Source organism: Neophocaena asiaeorientalis, unplaced genomic scaffold, assembly GCF_003031525.2.
Source record: "Neophocaena asiaeorientalis asiaeorientalis breed wild unplaced genomic scaffold, Neophocaena_asiaeorientalis_V1.1 scaffold771, whole genome shotgun sequence".
In the NCBI taxonomy this organism is placed as follows: domain Eukaryota; kingdom Metazoa; phylum Chordata; class Mammalia; order Artiodactyla; family Phocoenidae; genus Neophocaena; species Neophocaena asiaeorientalis.
In genome coordinates this window covers 684,423-701,867 of record NW_020171822.1, presented here as the reverse complement: position 1 = coordinate 701,867, position 17,445 = coordinate 684,423, and the positions used below count along the sequence as shown (strand labels likewise).

At 38.6% G+C, this 17,445-nt stretch overlaps 1 protein-coding gene across 2 annotated transcripts in view; it reads left to right on the top strand.

Moving 5' to 3' along the window:
- ADGRG2 (adhesion G protein-coupled receptor G2) overlaps positions 1 to 17,445 on the top strand; it is a 70,104-nt gene that overhangs the window by 20,659 nt on the left and 32,000 nt on the right. Inside the window, exons 2-9 of one of the 2 annotated variants that reach the window (XM_024739417.1) lie at positions 3,166 to 3,201; positions 6,216 to 6,254; positions 6,362 to 6,385; positions 8,055 to 8,093; positions 10,187 to 10,228; positions 12,484 to 12,537; positions 15,958 to 16,013; positions 16,848 to 16,903. In XM_024739417.1, coding sequence (XP_024595185.1) covers positions 3,166 to 3,201; positions 6,216 to 6,254; positions 6,362 to 6,385; positions 8,055 to 8,093; positions 10,187 to 10,228; positions 12,484 to 12,537; positions 15,958 to 16,013; positions 16,848 to 16,903 — 346 coding nt within the window. Of the gene's footprint in view, positions 1 to 3,165; positions 3,202 to 6,215; positions 6,255 to 6,361; positions 6,386 to 8,054; positions 8,094 to 10,186; positions 10,229 to 12,483; positions 12,538 to 15,957; positions 16,014 to 16,844; positions 16,904 to 17,445 lie in introns of both variants that reach the window. The other variant, XM_024739411.1, reaches the window with a different exon arrangement.

Sequence of the window (17,445 nt, the reverse complement as noted above, 5' to 3'; positions counted from 1 at the left end):
GGGGGCCACTTTCTTGAGTTGCCAGTTCCTCTGTTTGGCATCCATTCGAAGCTTAGGCATGCCAAACTCCTGGTCATCATAATTGCAATATACGGACTTTGTTTTAAAAAATCACTAGGGAGTCATATTGAGTAAATTTTATAGACAGCTCACAATTTTATTTATGGATTTAAATCGAGACTTCAATAAATGAATAATGCTTTAAATTTTGCTCTTTGTAAGTTTCCAAAGGAAAATCTGAAAAATTTAAATGTTTTTCCTTTCTTTGCTTGCGAATCTTTTTAACAATGGAAATGTTTTGTCTCCTAAGAGTGACATGGAACTCAAATATATGACTCACTGGAAATGCCGACCACTTCCTTGGTTTTAACAAATGAGAAGTGAGTTAGGAAAGAGCCCAAGAGAAACAGAGGCTGATACTCAGGAAAATGTAAGGCCTATGGGACGTCTCTATGTGGCACCAAGAGGAGTGATGTGGAGCGTTATAATGAGAGACAGAAAAAGTGAATAAAATGTTAGTCACTGAGTAATCGGGCCCCTAGAAGAAAAAAAATGCCAAAAGAGAAAAAGCGGACAATAACAATTTAAAAACCTTTACTTTTATTTACTGGGTTCCCTCCCTTCATCAGTGTAGGTTTCTGCTGGGAGCCCTGTAGGCTGGGCTGGGCTGGCCCTTGATCTATGTTTTTTTTGTTTTTTTTTTGTTTTTGCTCTATGCGGGCCTCTCACTGCTGTGGCCTCTCCCGTTGCAGAGCACAGGCTCCGGACGCGCAGGCTCCGCGGGCCATGGCTCACGGGCCCAGCCGCTCCGCGGCACGTGGGATCCTCCCGGACCGGGGCACAAACCCGCGCCCCCTGCATCTGCAGGCGGACTCTCAACCACTGCGCCACCAGGGGAGCCCTGATCTATATTTTGATCAGGTTTTACCTCTTGATTGTGAATCCATGCCTATCAAACCTGTCTACCCAGGGATGGCCAACCAGGAAAGTTCCTTCTCTACTCTGGCTCTCCTATTACCCTTGAGTTGTCCATTTCCTCTAGCATCTAAGAAAGAGGTAAAACTCAGATGAGCCCCTTTCCCTGTGGGTATACAGCTCTTGTCAAAGGATTTAGCAATGGAGAAGGTTGAACAATTGGTGATTCTGGTCAGCCACTGGGCAAAATTGAAAAGGAAGCAGTATTAGCCCCTGTTGCCCTTCAACATCACTCTCCATCCCTCTTCCCTCGTACTCAACTCTTCCTCAGTGCCTTCATGCTGTTCCCTGCCTGTGCCACGCTCCCACACCACTCTACCTCACCTGCCTAAACTGATGTGTCATTTTCAAGTAGCCCATATTGAATGTTGATTCTTCCCGGAAATTTTCAACATGGCCCAGTATGGTAGGTCTTTGCTACATAATCAGAAGACTTCAGCCAATTGGAATTAATTCGTACTAAGCTGTGAATGACTGATTTCCCCTTAGTGCTCCCAGGAGCATTCTCAAAATTAAACTCCTGTTAATTCAACGGACTCTTTGATTGGTGGGATATTTAAGCTAGCGTGAGGGATATATTGAAGGACAGAGACTAAGAAGAGGCAATGCCAATTAAATTAGGGCATCAGGACACTAACTACTCTGCGCTAACCACTGGAGCACTCATTCAGTCCTGCTTTCAAGAAGAACTGTGTTTTAATTATACCAGAAAATAATCAGTACCCTACCACCATTTAAGGAAAATAGGCTCCTGGAAGCTACCAGGTATGTTTCACTGTGCAATTTTAGTTTCTAAATATACTTATTCTTTCTTTTTAATTGTATCTCAAGATACCACTATGGAAATAACCATTCCTTTGTAATTAAAAACAGTTTAAGAATTTATAAGGTAATACCCCATTGGGTGAGAGTTTGGGAAAGTAACACTCTGATGTACTGCAAAGAGCGGTATAAATTAGTTTGTTTTCTGTAAGGCATCTTGGCAATCAAAATTCATGGAATTTCTGAAAGAGATAGCAAGTATGAATGCAAAGATTTACCAAGAGGATTTCTTGCAGCGTTGTTTGTAATCATGAAAAACGGTGCACACTAAAATGTCCATCAAAAGGAAATTTGTTATATAAATTAATGGTACATCCAATCAATGAAATGCTATGCAGTCATTACAAAATGGTATTGGGGAAAATTATTTAATGATATAGAACAATGTTCAGGATATAGTGTCATGAGAAAAGCCAGGTTACAAATAGTTTTAAGTGATATGATCTTTCTCATCGTACATATAAATACATATGTATACACACACATTCATATATTTATATTCATATGTAGGTATACATTAACACATAGAAAGAGAAAAGAATATATGTCACAACGTTAATGTCATTTATGTCTGGGTGGTGAAATTATAGGTGGTTTTAATTTTCTTCTTTTTGTTTATCTGTAATTTCTGAAGTTTCTCCAATAAGTGTATTATTTTTCATAGAGAAAAAAATAGAATTACTTTTCTTTTAAGGAATCTAGCATCCTCCCAAAATAAATAACACAACAGTTCTTGTAGTTTATATACCCAGAGGTGTCTGATTGGCTTAATTAAAGGTATAAAGTCTGCGCTAATAGGTATAAAAAGAAGTACAGTTACGGGAAGTTTAATTTATGCAGATGTATGCATTTACACATTCTAATGAACATTTGCCAACAACCAAAGTTCTTAGTCATCATTTTTATTTCAAAATGTACTAAACCATTATATAACAAAATATGTAGAGTACCATCAACAGTTAAATTGGAAGAATTGCTTCACCAGAGATATGTCTTTGTGGAGAACTGAAAGAACTGGTTAGGCTGTTGAAAATAATAGTAAATTAACATACTGCCCTCTCTTGGTAGCTATTTGCAACTCATTTTACATTCACTGCCGTTAAAGATGTTAATCTCCTACAAATTCATGTACAAACTAATTTTATTTACTTTTACATTTTTTATTGAAGTATAGTTGATTTACAATAATGTTGTGTTAGTTTCAGGTGTACAGCACAGTGATTCAGATATATATATATATTCTGTTTTAGATTCTTTTCCATTATAGGTTATTACAAGATACTGTAATAATTCCCTGTATTATACAGTAGCTCCCTGTTGTTTAATCTACAAACTAAACTAACTTTAAATCACCTTTTTCGTCAACAGAGCATGCTGATAATTCCAGTTTGTTATCACCTTCTGGTAAGATTGTTATTTCGTGACTTTGGGGGAATTTCAGCAAAGTATTCTAAAAGTTCTCCATGCAATGTCAGATACAGAAAAATTGTTTTCTTCTATGAAGCTTAATTAAATTCTGTCATTAAACCTACTCCTGAAAAATCAAAGCAGACACAGACAACAGGATAGTCTATCAATCCCCCCCAATTGCTAAAGAAAGCTAGGGACTAAGTTGTGGGTTTTCATCATGGTAACCGCTTCAGTTCTTCAGTGTTATTTTTAGTATTCTAGTTCATGTCTCCTGAAGAGTATCAAGGACATAAACATGCTAAATGTTCCTGTATTTGAGGGTTGAGATGTTCTCTTAAATATACTTCCTCAGCACCCCACTGAATTAATATTTTTCAAAAGGCTTCTAAAGGCTTAGCACTCATGAGAATGGGAAGGCAAATCAATAAAGAGAAATTTATAACTAGGACCCGTCTTGGCAGGAACCAGGAGCTGAACCTGCATTCCAGACTGCTGGCTACAACGGGACCTCAGGGATAAAGTGGTCCCACCCCATCCCTTAGTTAATAACACGGTGCAGCCTGGAGAGGATGAGTAACTTATCTAAGTTCACACGGCTTCTCGCCCTACATCACAGAGGCAGCACATGGCTTCTCTAACTCCTACTTCTGTGTTTCATTCTGTAATATATATACCACATAGTACAGAACAATCTTTTACGGTAGGGAGTGACTCAACTCACATTGTCCTCAGTTGTGTGAAAATGAGCTTCTACTGTTATTAATTCATTTAACTAAAATTAGTAATAATCGCTATTACTGCTCATGCACATACTAAATGTCTGGGAGTCTTCCGATGTCTCTTTTTGCTTCCAGTCTTGCAGTATAGGGATCGTTATATTCATGTTATAGATGAGGAAACCGAGGGTCAGGGAGGATGAAACTTGCTCATGTTCACACATTCTCTGGAGCCACACTACTTGGGTTTGAATTTGGCCACCCCCCCGCCCCCCCACCTCCATTGCTATCTGTGTGGCTTTGGACAAGTTCCTTCACCTTTCTGTGCCTCAGTTTTTTCATCTGTAAATTGAAGAGAATAACAATACTCGCTTCATAGGGAAGTTGTGAAGATGAAATGAGATAACACATGTGCCTAGCACAGAGTAAACCCTCAGTAAGTAATAACGATCATTATTATTATGTTTTACAAATTTACTTATTTAAATCCAGACCAGGGCTCAAACCCGTGTCCCCTGCATTGGCAGGCAGATTCTTAACCACTGTGCCACCAGGGAAGTCGCTGATCATTATTATTAAGTTATTAAGTAATGGGGCAGAGATTCAAACCCAGGACTGCAAATCTCCAAAGCCCAAGCTCTTTTTACTAAGCCAGTTTGCCCCCTTGTTATTAAACTTCTAGGATAAAATGAACCACTGTATTTTTCTTCTGCTGCAGTAGCCTTCTCAGACTTAATCATGGTGATATCTTTGCAAAACTCTGTTTGCATGGAATGAGGTCGAGCGTTTGGAGGCACACAGTGATGCCAGGTACAGCCCCAGGGCCCCAGGGGAAAGGCAGCACACATCCAGGGATGGACAGGCGGCTGTGCCTGCAGGCCTCTTTGGATGGTGTCACCCATTCCTCTCCAATCAGAAAAATGAATAGCCATTGATTAAAAACCACCTTTGGCCAATTGTATTGTTCTGTCCCAAGAACAAAGGATTCCATACCCAGGCTTTGAATCTCATTGCTCAGGAACTGTCTTACTTCTCAAGAAATATACTTGGTAATTTAAAAAAATGACAAAATTTGGAAGGAATAATGTAGGACAGACGGGGTGTGTGTGTTTCAGCCAACGCATGATTGGTCTAAAACAGACAGGCCAGCCAAGCGCCTCGACACACCCAAATGTTGTCCTTACCAGCTGAATATCAGGCTCCCTATTGCAAAGCTCAGTTTAGTTGTAAAATGTTTACTTGTCCTGTGTATACGGAGAGGTCAAGCCATTGGATCTTTTTAATATTTAAACATGCAAAGTGTGTGCAGTAGACTGACCTCTTAGCATAAATAGAGTTATTCCACAGGAAATTTACAACCTGATTGTCTTAATAGCAGCCATATTTTATTTTATTATTATTTTTAATTAAAAAATATTTTGGCTATGTTGGGTCTTCGGTGCTGTGCATGGGCTTTCTCTAGTTGCGGCGAGCGGGGGCTACTCTTCATTGAGATGCACGGGCTTCTTGTTGCAGTGGCTTCTCTTGTTGCGGAGCACGGGCTCTAGGCATGCGGGCTTTAGTAGTTGTGGCATGCGGGCTCAGTAGTTGTGGCGCACGGGCTCTAGAGCGCAGGCTCAGTAGTTGTGGCGCACGGGCTTAGTTGCTCCGCAGCATGTGGGATCTTCCTGGACCAGGGCTCGAACCCATGTCCCCTGCATTGGCAGGCGGATTCTTAACCACTGCACCACCAGGGAAGTCCCAGCAGCCATATTTTAAAATAACTTACCGGGAAGTTGTGTTAGGTAGTACAGTATTGAGTGATAGCAGTGTCATTTTTTTAAATCTTAAATTCATTATGAGAAAAGTTACCAGGTGTCATTATAAACAGAGTAGAACCTATGTGCCAATATGTTTCATAATTGTAGTGTGACAAATTATTAAACTATAAAATGTTTTCTAGGACTCTGTGGCTGAAAAATTTTGAAAGTAGTATGTCTCTATTTTGTTGTGGTTCCTGAAGTTATTTCCATAATATTCCATAGGTCAGAGCAAGCTTCGTGGTCATGAGTCTCATATTCTTTACCTGTAAAATGAAACAGTTGTACTCATTTCATCTCTTGGGTTCTTTCTTTACGATTTTCTGATTAAATGTATACTCACTGAGTGATTATGGGACTTGCAGATTTAACTACATATTGGTCTGATAGCCTGTTTTCTACTTTTCATAATTACATCTCAAAAGTTTAACTCCTTAAAACTCAATAAATAATTGTTTCAAAGTATTAATTGGAATTTTTTTTTCTCCTGCAGCTGAATCATCTCTTGTTGGTTTTGTCCCCTACTCCAATGGTACTCCAGGCAAGATTTTGAAAAAATTTAAACCTATATTTACCCCAATTTGTTAAGTTTTTGATTTAATCATACCTTTGTCTTGTCGTTTTTCCTCGGGACAAAAGAGGTTGAAACTACAAGCTTAAATGGTAAGAATTTTTCTGTAGCAAGTGAAAATTGATAACCCTTAATATGAATATAAGTATAATGAATGGTGTTGAAGGTTTCCTTATTCAAATAACAAACACAAACAAACACAAAAAATCCCCCAGACCATCGACCCTGGAGAGCAACCTAAACTTTCTGGTGAAATGATAACATTCTTATTGTGGAAGGAGGACAGCCGTACAGCATTCTAACTGTGCTGTGAAAGGAAAGAAATATCGATCACATTTTGAGAGCTCTACTTGCTCTCCAACACGATGCGAACACACTTTACAGGACAGATTGTTTAAATGGGAAAAGCACATCCAGTGACTTTAATGTGATTCAGCCTAGATTTAGAGGCACAAAGTGTTCAGAGACAGCCTTTTTTTTACAGATGATTTTTATCAATTTTTAAATAGTATGAAATGAAAAAAAAATCTGGCCTCATGCTAGGGAAAAGGGCGAAGAATTGGGCCATAATCGAGGGAGGTGGGCAGGGCAGCACATTCTGTTTCCTTTCTCTGTGGGTAGACAGCCATCCATCTTATTGCAGTCAAAACCCAACACTTTTCACAATCCCTTAGTTAAGATGAAATCTCACCATGTGGTTGGTGGTTAAGGAGCTAAACAATCATAGATGCAACTCATGCCAATCAAAACTGGTTTAAATTCACATTTGGTCCAGTGGGAAGGAAAGACATTTTTTTTTTTTTTTTTTTTTTTTTTGCGGTACGCAGGCCTCTCACTGTTGTGGCCTGTCCCGTTGGGGAGCACAGGCTCCAGACGCACAGGCTCAGCGGCCGTGGCTCACGGGCCTAGGCGCTCCGCGGCATGTGGGATCTTCCCGCACCGGGGCACGGACCCGTGTCCCCTGCATCGGCAGGGGGACTCTCAACCACTGCACCACCAGGGAAGCCCCAGACATTATCATTTTTATGTGCAATTACTTTTTACAGTGAAAAAACATCTTTAAAATAGCCTTGGCAGTAGTTTTTGGATCCCATTTGTGTGGGTTTTTTTTTTTTAAGTGTAATAATATATTACAGGCCTTTTTTTCCCCCTTAAAGTTTCATCCAGAATAATAAATTCTAGAAGGATTTTCATTTAAAGAAATACCAATAGGGTAGATTTTAAATTGGATTTCAAGTGAAACGATCAAAATGAGATTTCCTTAAAAGTTCATTGAATATCATGTTCAAGAACTCCAAATTTGAACTAGAATTTCTTAACGATTGTTTTTTAAGAGTATACCTTTAGGTACAAATGCATTAAGCATCTATAGGGCTATGTATAATATTAAAGTTACTACTAACTACGGAAATGTCATATCCCTTAGAGACTTTCATTATAATAGAGAAAAAAAGGGGACAGAATATTAAACAACATAAATAGGTTTATTTAAATCTAATGATTACAGGAGTGCTGCTATGTTTTAGGCACGTAAAACGTGTTCAGGAAATACATTTTTAAATGAATGAACACTTGCTGAGGAATGGTCTGCGCGGGTTGGGGAATGGCTAGTGTCGTGAGGGGGTGGACCAGTTGGCTTTTGCAAAAGTCTCTAACTTCTCCAGGATTTGGGGAAAAGTGAAATGTTTAAGGAACTTAGGAAGATGCATGTATTTGTTAACCATGTCAATAGCTGTGCTAATTTTTATTATTTTATTTCAGATGCTACTTCGAGCGTATTATCTACTTTGAACAAAACAGGTAATGTCAAGTTATTTCTAAATATAATAACTTGTCTTCTGTGGCTTCTTGAGTTTCTCACTTGTGTGGTCTTCTGGGTTAGTAAAAGTTATCTCCTTGCCCATTTCCTATGACTCCAACTGTTGATTTATTACTCGTTTTACTTTGACATTGAACTATAATTCTGGTGTCACCACACTCCTGAACTTCCAAACTCTTATGGCTATAGCACTCCATTTAAAATAACATTTACAATTTTTTTGATTACAGTAGTAATACATCTTAGCTCATAAAAAATGGGGAATATAGAAAAATGCAAAGAAGAAAATAGCAATCATCTTTAATGTTACTTTCCTAAGACTATTACTGTTAATAATTTGGTATATTTCCATTCAGTATCATATATATATATATATATACACACTATGTATATATATATAACAAAATAGTCATAGTTTACATACATTTTTGTATCTTACCCTTTTGACTTCATATTAAATTATAAGTATTTTCCAGCATCCCTTACTATTAATGACTTGATAATATTCCGTCGTGTACCATACGTGAACGTTAAATTTGTTTCTACTTGTTTTTTTTTTGCTGTTGTTGCACTGCGCGGCATGCGGGATCTTAGTTCCCCAACCAGGGATGGAACCCGTGCCCCCTGCAGTGGGAGTGCAGAGTCTTAACCACTGGACTGGGAAGTCCCTGTTTCTACTTTTTAAATAGAAATTGTTGCAGTGAACATCCTTGTGCCAACATCTTTGCATTTCTCCCTGATTTTTGTAGAATGCTCTTCAAGGATTGGACTTATTTGGGTCAGCATTATGAATATTTTAAGGCCCTTGATAGCAATTGCCCAATTACCTTCTAGAAAAGTTGCACCCAACAACATTCCTGTCTGCAGTGGATGAGAATGTCTTTGTAACCGTACCTTTACCTAGAGCTGAGACTATGTCATATACTATTAGATTTTCCTCTCGATTCCTTGGGTTCTATTTTGCATCTTTTCATATTTGTGAGGTTGAACATTTTTCCCCCAAAGATTTTTTTACTGGAATCAGAAGTTCATTTCACAGCTGTGTTTTGTTTGCTCTGGAAAGGAAAGTGTCAGGGCAAAACAAAATAATATATTAAAAGGATTCTTAATAGTAATGCAAAATGCTGTCAGCTTTTATAATTACCACCGATCATTGCCCATGGGTCTTTCACACACTGAAACAGAAGCTTGTCAATAACACATACAGACATGAGATTTCTGAAACTGTCAGGATAACGTCATCATTCTTAAGTGTTTCTCCAAGATCTGAGCTTTGTGTTTTCTTCAGAACTTGCTACTCACCCTAGGAGACAGACCTTCTTTGTAAGTCTGTGCCCGGAACACAGTCTCTTCTAACTGGCCATCCTTACAGTAAGGATTTCTGAGCCTGGTTCTCTGTTATCTGGGAAATAAGCCATGGGCTCTGTTCCCAAAGCGTGTCGGGAAGATATTTCTAAGGTTCGTTTCTTCAGAGTGTGTTAATATTTGCCTGTGAGTCATTGACTTGGAACAATTCTGTCCTGGTTCTGCTGTGAGCTTGTTGGATGACTGTAGTTGGATAGTCTCAACCTATCTGAGAATAATTTTATCTATCAATAATATTATTAACTCGTAAAGGAGGTAGGAGGACACTGTTGATATTCGGGTATAGTAGCAATATTTTGATAGTAGATCCTGTGTTTACTATTTCCATTGATTTTTATTCTGAATCACCTGCTCCTTACAACCTATCACCCGAAGGTCCTGATAGTGACTTAATTCTGCATATCTGAAGTGTAAGTTCACATTAATTTGTCTAGCGGCAGCGCGTGGAAACTGCAGTAGAATTATGCAGGCAGTGGGGTAACAGGAATGATCTAACTGGGTAAACGTAGGAATCCGAATCCAGACCCACCCTCTGCCAATGCTATATGATCTGAGTATGTAATTCTCATTCATTCTGCTGCTGAGATGACCAATAGTGTCTTAAATGTGTCAACAGTTTGATTTTCTTAGCAGTTCACTAAAATGATACTCATGGCAAATTGTTTTTAAAAAATAACAATTCTCTAATATTTAAATTGCTTCTTTGCAGAGAAAACTAAAATCACTATAGTAAAAACCTTCAATGCATCAGGTATGACTTATTATCAATATCAAGACTTTCCTTTTTTATAACTAAAGTAAAATTAAACAAATGGCTGGTGTTTATGTTTTCTTTCTCTTTTTTCCTGTCTTTTAAAAATGAAATCTGTTCTTCACGTGTTAGGTGTTTTTGCACTGGGTACCTTAAATTGTACTAAGTGTTTGGGGTTATATAATAATGATCAGACACAATGCCCGCCCTCTAGAATCTTCTAGTCTATGAGGAGAGACAAGGCAAACAGATAACCAGCATGAACATGTGTGCAGATAAAGGCAATGATTTCACAAGTGTTTCTGACATGGATGAGAATCATGAGAGATAGAAGGGTTGGTGCTAATGATTATCAGTGAGATGCAATTTATGAAGGAAAGATTCTTAGAGGAGTGAACCTCAAACTCTTTTTAAATCAAATAAGGGATGTACTATTAAGTGCCTATTATAAGATTAAGGATACATGATTTGCTTAACAAAGGCTTCCAGTTGATTTAAAGCAGGGGTTGGCAAACTGTGGCCTGTGGGCCAAATATGGCCCACCACCTGTTCTTGTAAATAAAGTTTTATTGGAACACTGTCATGCCCATTTGTTTACACATTGTCCATGGCTACTGTCCCGCCACAAGGAATAGTAGAGTAGCTGCAACAGAGACTATATGACACACAAAGCCTAAAATATTTACAATAGTGTTGGCCCATTACAGCCAGAGTTTTCTCGCTCATGATTTAAAGGCTGACCTGTGGCCGTGTACTTGGAGGAAATTATGGATAACAGCCCTAGCAATAGGAAAGAAAATTCTCAGTATGAATGAGTAGCAAAAGATACGCATCACTGGAAACAAAGGTGCTACTAAAATTTCGAGAAAGATGAGAGATGGAGATGAGAGAATGAAAAGCTTAGTAAGCAATAGACCAATGTTTGACCAAGAACATTAAAGCATTACTATCCATAGTAATCTATAGTATTTGCATAGTGTATGTTTCCAGTGAGTTATATCCATAAGCAAGTATATTTAAAATGAAATCTTTCTCTTTTGGTGTGGGTAACATTGCTGCAGAACAATATAGAAATCTACATGTCAGGTAACTTTTGGCACCTAAATTCAGTTCGCTCACAGAATCAAAACTCTTAGCTGAAACGTGATGCCTACACACCAAATGTCAACTAAATCATTCTGGCCGGAACCACATCGCATGCACTAACTCAAATTATAATTTTAGTTTGTGTCCAAACTAGTTCTCTTAGGGAAGAATTAAGCACTCATAAAGTACTGTAGAAATAAAATAGCAATCAGGCATTGCATACGTTAATTCTGACCAAACCAGACCTAACAGGGACATCAAAATATTTCTTAATATGACAGCCTTCTCCCCTGGGCAGTCTGCTAATACATTATCAGCATTTGCCCCTCACACTTATTATAGATTTCTTATACTTTGCCAAAAGGATGAAATTAATGAAGCAGAGTAAATCAAATCAAAGAAGAGATGTACCTCTCCTTTCACCAAAGGAGAAAGTATTTCTCAGGTTAATACGTATGAAGTATTTTTTCTGACATGGCTTATTTCACCTCCCATTCGTCTCTGCCTCCTTTGTATGCCTACGTCATCTGTTGTACTGGCCATCACTCCATTTTGCCCTCACTATAACTTTTTATTTACTGGCCAATATCACTCACTAGATTGTAAGCTTGTTGAGGGCAGGGTCTGTATCTGGAACGTCCCAAAGCCTATAGAATAAGGTAGGTGCTCAGCAAACATTTTTTGAATTTTGTAGTTTTTGCCCATGTGAAATGACATCATGACATTGATGTTATTTCATACCTACATTTTCATAAGGAGCTAATACCAGCATTACAGTGTTCATGGACTCCCCTGCCTAGGAAAGGAAGGAGGACCTATGAGTAAGGAAGGGCTCTTTCATTTAAAGTCTCTATACTCGATTGTATTCATGCTGTTCCTTTTATATTGGACAGAAGAGGGATTAATTGGGAATGGGACAAAGAAATTTTAGGGAGTAGGGGACCAGACACTGACATGCTAAAGAACAGTAGAGTCCAGTTCCATAATTGAACTACTAAGAAATGAAAATTCTCATTCCTTTAGTCTTTGTGGAATTCATCCAGCCAGTTATATCCAACATGTAATATTTTGGGTACATGCTTAATGCTTGAATTTGTGAATTCTCTTAATGTAGTATGTAAGTGCAGGTGTTTACATGCTTAACCCGCTGTGTTGTGTTTTCTTTGCAGGTGTCAAACCCCAGAGAAATATCTGCAATTTGTCATCTATTTGCAATGACTCAGGTTAGTTCTTGTGTACACTACACATTACCAGGTAAATTAGCTCCACAGAGAAATGGTTTGTTTTCCTGCCGTTGAGTATGTGATGTGTGCCCCTCTGATTTATCTCCTTTCATCACACCTGGCTACTAAGAGTCTCGAATGAAAACAAAAGCAAATTTTAGATCAGGCTGAAGGTGAGATAATGGGTTAACTTCCTTAATATGAGAACATGAAGCTCTGCACCAAATATTTTTCACCATCGCTTTAAATCCATAGCTAATGGCCTTAGAGTTGATTTATGAACATAATAATGAACTTAATTATTGAAAGCCAGTTCTTATATATAATATCCTCAAGGTTTTCCATAGGACCTTAAGTATTATAACTTAGAAACAGGATGTTGTCTTTTGCTAAAAATAAAACAAACCACTCTACTAGAATGCTGCAAATCTTACGTACACCTAGTTTAATTGGACGCTAATTGCAGTAGTGCCCATAGTGTATTTTGCCATCTCTAACTAGACTGTCCACTATTTTTAAAAATTAAGATGGCAGTCGCTTGAGAACATGCTATTTTTGAAATGGGAATATCTTCCCTTCTGCCATGGGCCAGAAGGAATGAAACAACCACTTTTCTGACGTTGGTTTGGCTCTCTGGGGTCCCTTCCTTATTAAAACCAATGAAAGAGATGTGAAAAACAGAAAAACATGGTATGGCAGGTCAGAACTGGACCATGGGAAGAAAGAAGAGGAAAGTAACAAAGTATTTTATATATTGAAGTCTTAGTGTAGCTCCAGTGATACAAAAAAGCCAATCATTATAGGAATGTTTTCCTTTTATTCTGTTCCTTTTAACAGTTTAACAATTTCTTTGGAAAACATAGGAAACAATTTCAAGTGAAGTAAGTTAAGGTTGGATAGTTTAGAAAACTTCCATTGAAAGAATGTTCCACAGACACTTTCTATTTATGTGATTGTGAGGTTTACTTACATCAGCTTTCTGCTGATAGTATGCTCCAGGTCGAATATAACAGGAAAGTGTTAGCTGGCTTTGATTAAAGGGAGCAGAAACTTGTTGGATACATTTCACTTTTATATATTGTGGAACTCTCTTCTCTCCTCCTTCTCCTCTCCCTCCTCTCTTACCCTTCTCTTTACTGAATTCTCCATAATTTCGTTATTTTCATGCTTCATCTATGTTTTGGACTGGTGACTAATGTCTAGCTTAGTGTTATGTCTACATGATGTTTGATAACTGAAAATTGAACATTAAGTCAAAAAAAACCCTGGTCATCTTGAGTAACAGATGCCAGGAAGCTGGTTAGAGTAATGTTTTCCCCAGTTAAGCTACTGAATTGACCATTTGTTTTAGTGTCTGGTGAAAACAGCCTCTTCAGGGGACCTACTGTTTTGTCACCAGAAATTCCACGATATCCTCCCAGAAACTAGAATCCTTCACTTCTTGCAGATTCCAATCTGGATTCATTAAGGGAAATGGAGGCTGGTGAAAAAACTGAGAGCTGACCAGGTAGAGTTAGGCTGAGAGTCAGAAGGTGGTTGCTTCCTGGTTGCTCTGCTACCCCTGTGCGCCCAGCATATTCTTGAAACTCAGCATGTGCTGAATAAGACTGAGGGATGAACTTGGAGAATGGAGAGGTGAGGGAGAAAAATTGTGGGTGTCAGCACACACACACAGGCACTAAATAAGTTTTTAAAAGCTAAGATTTTTGCAAAAATGTACGAGTAATTCTATGCATGTATCAATTATCTTTTCTTTTTAAATTTATTTTTGGCCGCGTTGGTTCTTCGTTGCTGTGCGCGGGCTTTCTCTAGTTGCGGCGAGCGGGGGCTGCTCTTCGTTGCGGTGTGCGGGCTTCTCATTGCGGTGGCTTCTCTTGTTGAGGAGCACGGGCTCGAGGCACGTGGGCTCAGTAGTTGTGGCACACGGGCTCAGTAGTTGTGGCTCGTGGGCTCTAGAGCGCAGGCTCAGTAGTTGTGGCGCACAGGCTTAGTTGCTCCGCGGCATGTGGGATATTCCCAGACCAGGGCTCGAACCCGTGTCCCCTGCATCGGCAGGTGGATTCTTAACCACTGCGCCACCAGGGAAGCCCCATCAATTATCTTTACTTTGAATAATTATGTAGTGCATTAATTGAAATTTCAGTATCAATATGCAGAGTTTGAAGTTCTCAGGAGAAAGGTTGCTGGAATAGATAAATCATGTTAATCACTGGCCTAGTGGCGTTGTCAGCCATTTTAAGGGGAAGTGGACCACTGGGTCCTTGGCTGTGGGAATCAGTTGTACTTTGTAGTGCAATAAAAGATGAGACGGGGTGGCCTTCCACCGTCTAGCTCGGGAGTTGGCAAACTACTGCGCATAGTCCAAATAATAGCCTGCCACATGTTTTCGTAAATAAAGTTTCATGGGAACACAGCCATGCCATTCATTTATATACTGTCTATGGCTGCTCTTACGCTACAACCGCAAAGTTGAGTACTTTTGACAGAGAACCTATAGCCCACAAAACCTCAAATGTTTACTTTCTGATCTCTTACCAAAAGAGTTGGCTGCATCCTGCTCTAGTTTATATGATATCCTTGCCCTTCTGATCAGGAGGCCAGTTTTTTGTCTCTGTAGATTATGAAGTGCACACAGTGTACTTCTGTTAAGGAGTCTCTGTTTTGTCTCCAGATAGAGCCAAAGCCCTTCCGAGTATACCCTGCAGGCAATGGCATTGACTGAAATTGAGTTGTGTTTCCCAAGGAGAGCATTTTCAGAACAGGGTTTTCTGGCATTTCTGGGACGAAAGCCACAGTGAGTTTTTCAGCTGAAGAAAGGATTTGCTCTGCATTCTGTTCAGGTTTCAAAGCAAAATCTCAACTTTGCTCCTAGGAAAGATAGTGCATTTGGTAGCTGTATTTTATTTTATTTTATTATTATATATATATTTTTATTTTCATCTGGTAGCTGTATTTTAAAACAAAAAAGAAAAACCCAAAATGGCAAGGAATAAATAGACTTTCATAAGGCTGTGTAACTGCTCAGAAATCCTTTTTCCCTCCCTCCCATGTCTCCCGTAACTGCAACTATAACAGCTTAAAAAGATTTGCAGTGTTAGAGCCACGGTTCCCCAGTTAACATCGTTAAGGGAAACGAAGTCCTGATGCGAAGCACATAGATAGGGATAAAATTTCTTGACAAGGGGACAAGTTTTTTGTTTTTCTGCATTCCCACATAAAATGTACAGTTGATATTTTCTGAAAATTATACTGATTGATAATCGTTGGGTAACTTTGTGATAGAAAAGAAAGTAAATGTGAATAACAAAGAACTTGATGAAATTGTTTATAAAGTAATCTGATAGTATTTTTCTGTATTGTATTAATCCTCAAACTCTAAGGATGCAAGTTTCAAATTGCTTTTTGAAAATTTATTTTTAGCCTTTTTTAGAGGTGAGATCATGTTTCAATATGATGAAGAAAGCAATGTTACCCAGGTAGGTTTGAAAGATTTTTTGATTGCAATTTAACAAGTGAATTTTCATGTATTTAAAGATTTAAGGTTCAAATTATTTCTGATATTGAGCATATTTACTTTTATCACCAAATTGAAATAAAGTACATGCTGTTGAAACATTAGCTTTGTTGAGAGGGCTTGACTTCATGGTAATCATGGTATTTTGTTAAAAATTATATTTTACTTTTCACTAGGCTTGATGCTGAATAGAGTGTTTATATGATACAGTTCTATTGCCAGTCAAAATTTAAAATTATATTAGAAACTCCTAGCAGTAAGAAATGTAATATATTGAACCTAAAGATTGTCTTCTCAATCTGATCCTGTTCACCCCATGGGGGATTCAGACACAGTAGTATCAGCCTTCCCATAACCTAGATTGGTTCAGAAGATCCCAGCTAAATATGGTTTGTTAGTTCAGTAAATATTTCCTGAGCACCTACTATGTGCCAGGCAATGAGCTAGGTGCTAGAAATGCAGTGATGGTTGCTACCAAGTGTCCCTGTTTACATTCACATAGAGAACTTTAATAGTGTTCTTTTGGGGGAACCCTTGGAACAACAAAAGATAGAAATTAGCACATCAGACTTGCTGATTCAGAATCTTTTTTTAAAGAAAACATAAAAACAAAAACTGACTCAGCCGATATATATTTGATCGTTTGCTAGACAATATTCCATGCCGTTAGGAATCACAGTCTTTGGGGTGTAGTTCTTTGGGCGCCCAACAAAACTGAAGAACAGCTCCTTCTTAGAAAGTGTTATAAAACAAAACAATATTTGTTGTATTCTTAATGATTTTGTGCTTCTAGCAGGATCAAGTTATGGCTAATGGCACCTCAACTGGAATCCTGTCTCTAAGGGAATTGAAGTGAGTAATCAATCTGCTGTTTGATTTAAAACTTAAGACATCAACTATGGAAAGACACTTGCTGCGCTATCTATACTTTTGGAAACTGAGAATAGGAAAGAGACAGACCCCAGAGGTCATGAGGAATTGGTTCTTGAGATCTTTGCAAACTAACCGTAGTCGCCTGTCTTCAACTAATATCCCTGTGAGGCTGTTCTCTTTGATGCTATCGAATTATGTGAGAGTGTCACCAAACCAGATTCGTTTTGCCCAATGCACAGCAAGCCAAAACACTGAGAAGCCAAGGTTTGCAGCAAAGAGAAGGGTTTATTCCCAAGGCAGCCACATGAGGAGAACAAGTCTCAGATCTGCCTCCCCAAAGGCCAGGGACTTGGGGTATTTATGAGGTAAAGAATAAAGTGGCAGGGCAGTCTGAGGCTGGGGAGCGTGGGGACCATGGGGAAAGGTGATTGGAAAAAGGTGGGTAATCTTTGTTCTGTGCAGGTGTTACTAAGCTACAGACCTCTGCATGTTCAAAAATGGAGGCGCTTAGCACCATCTGA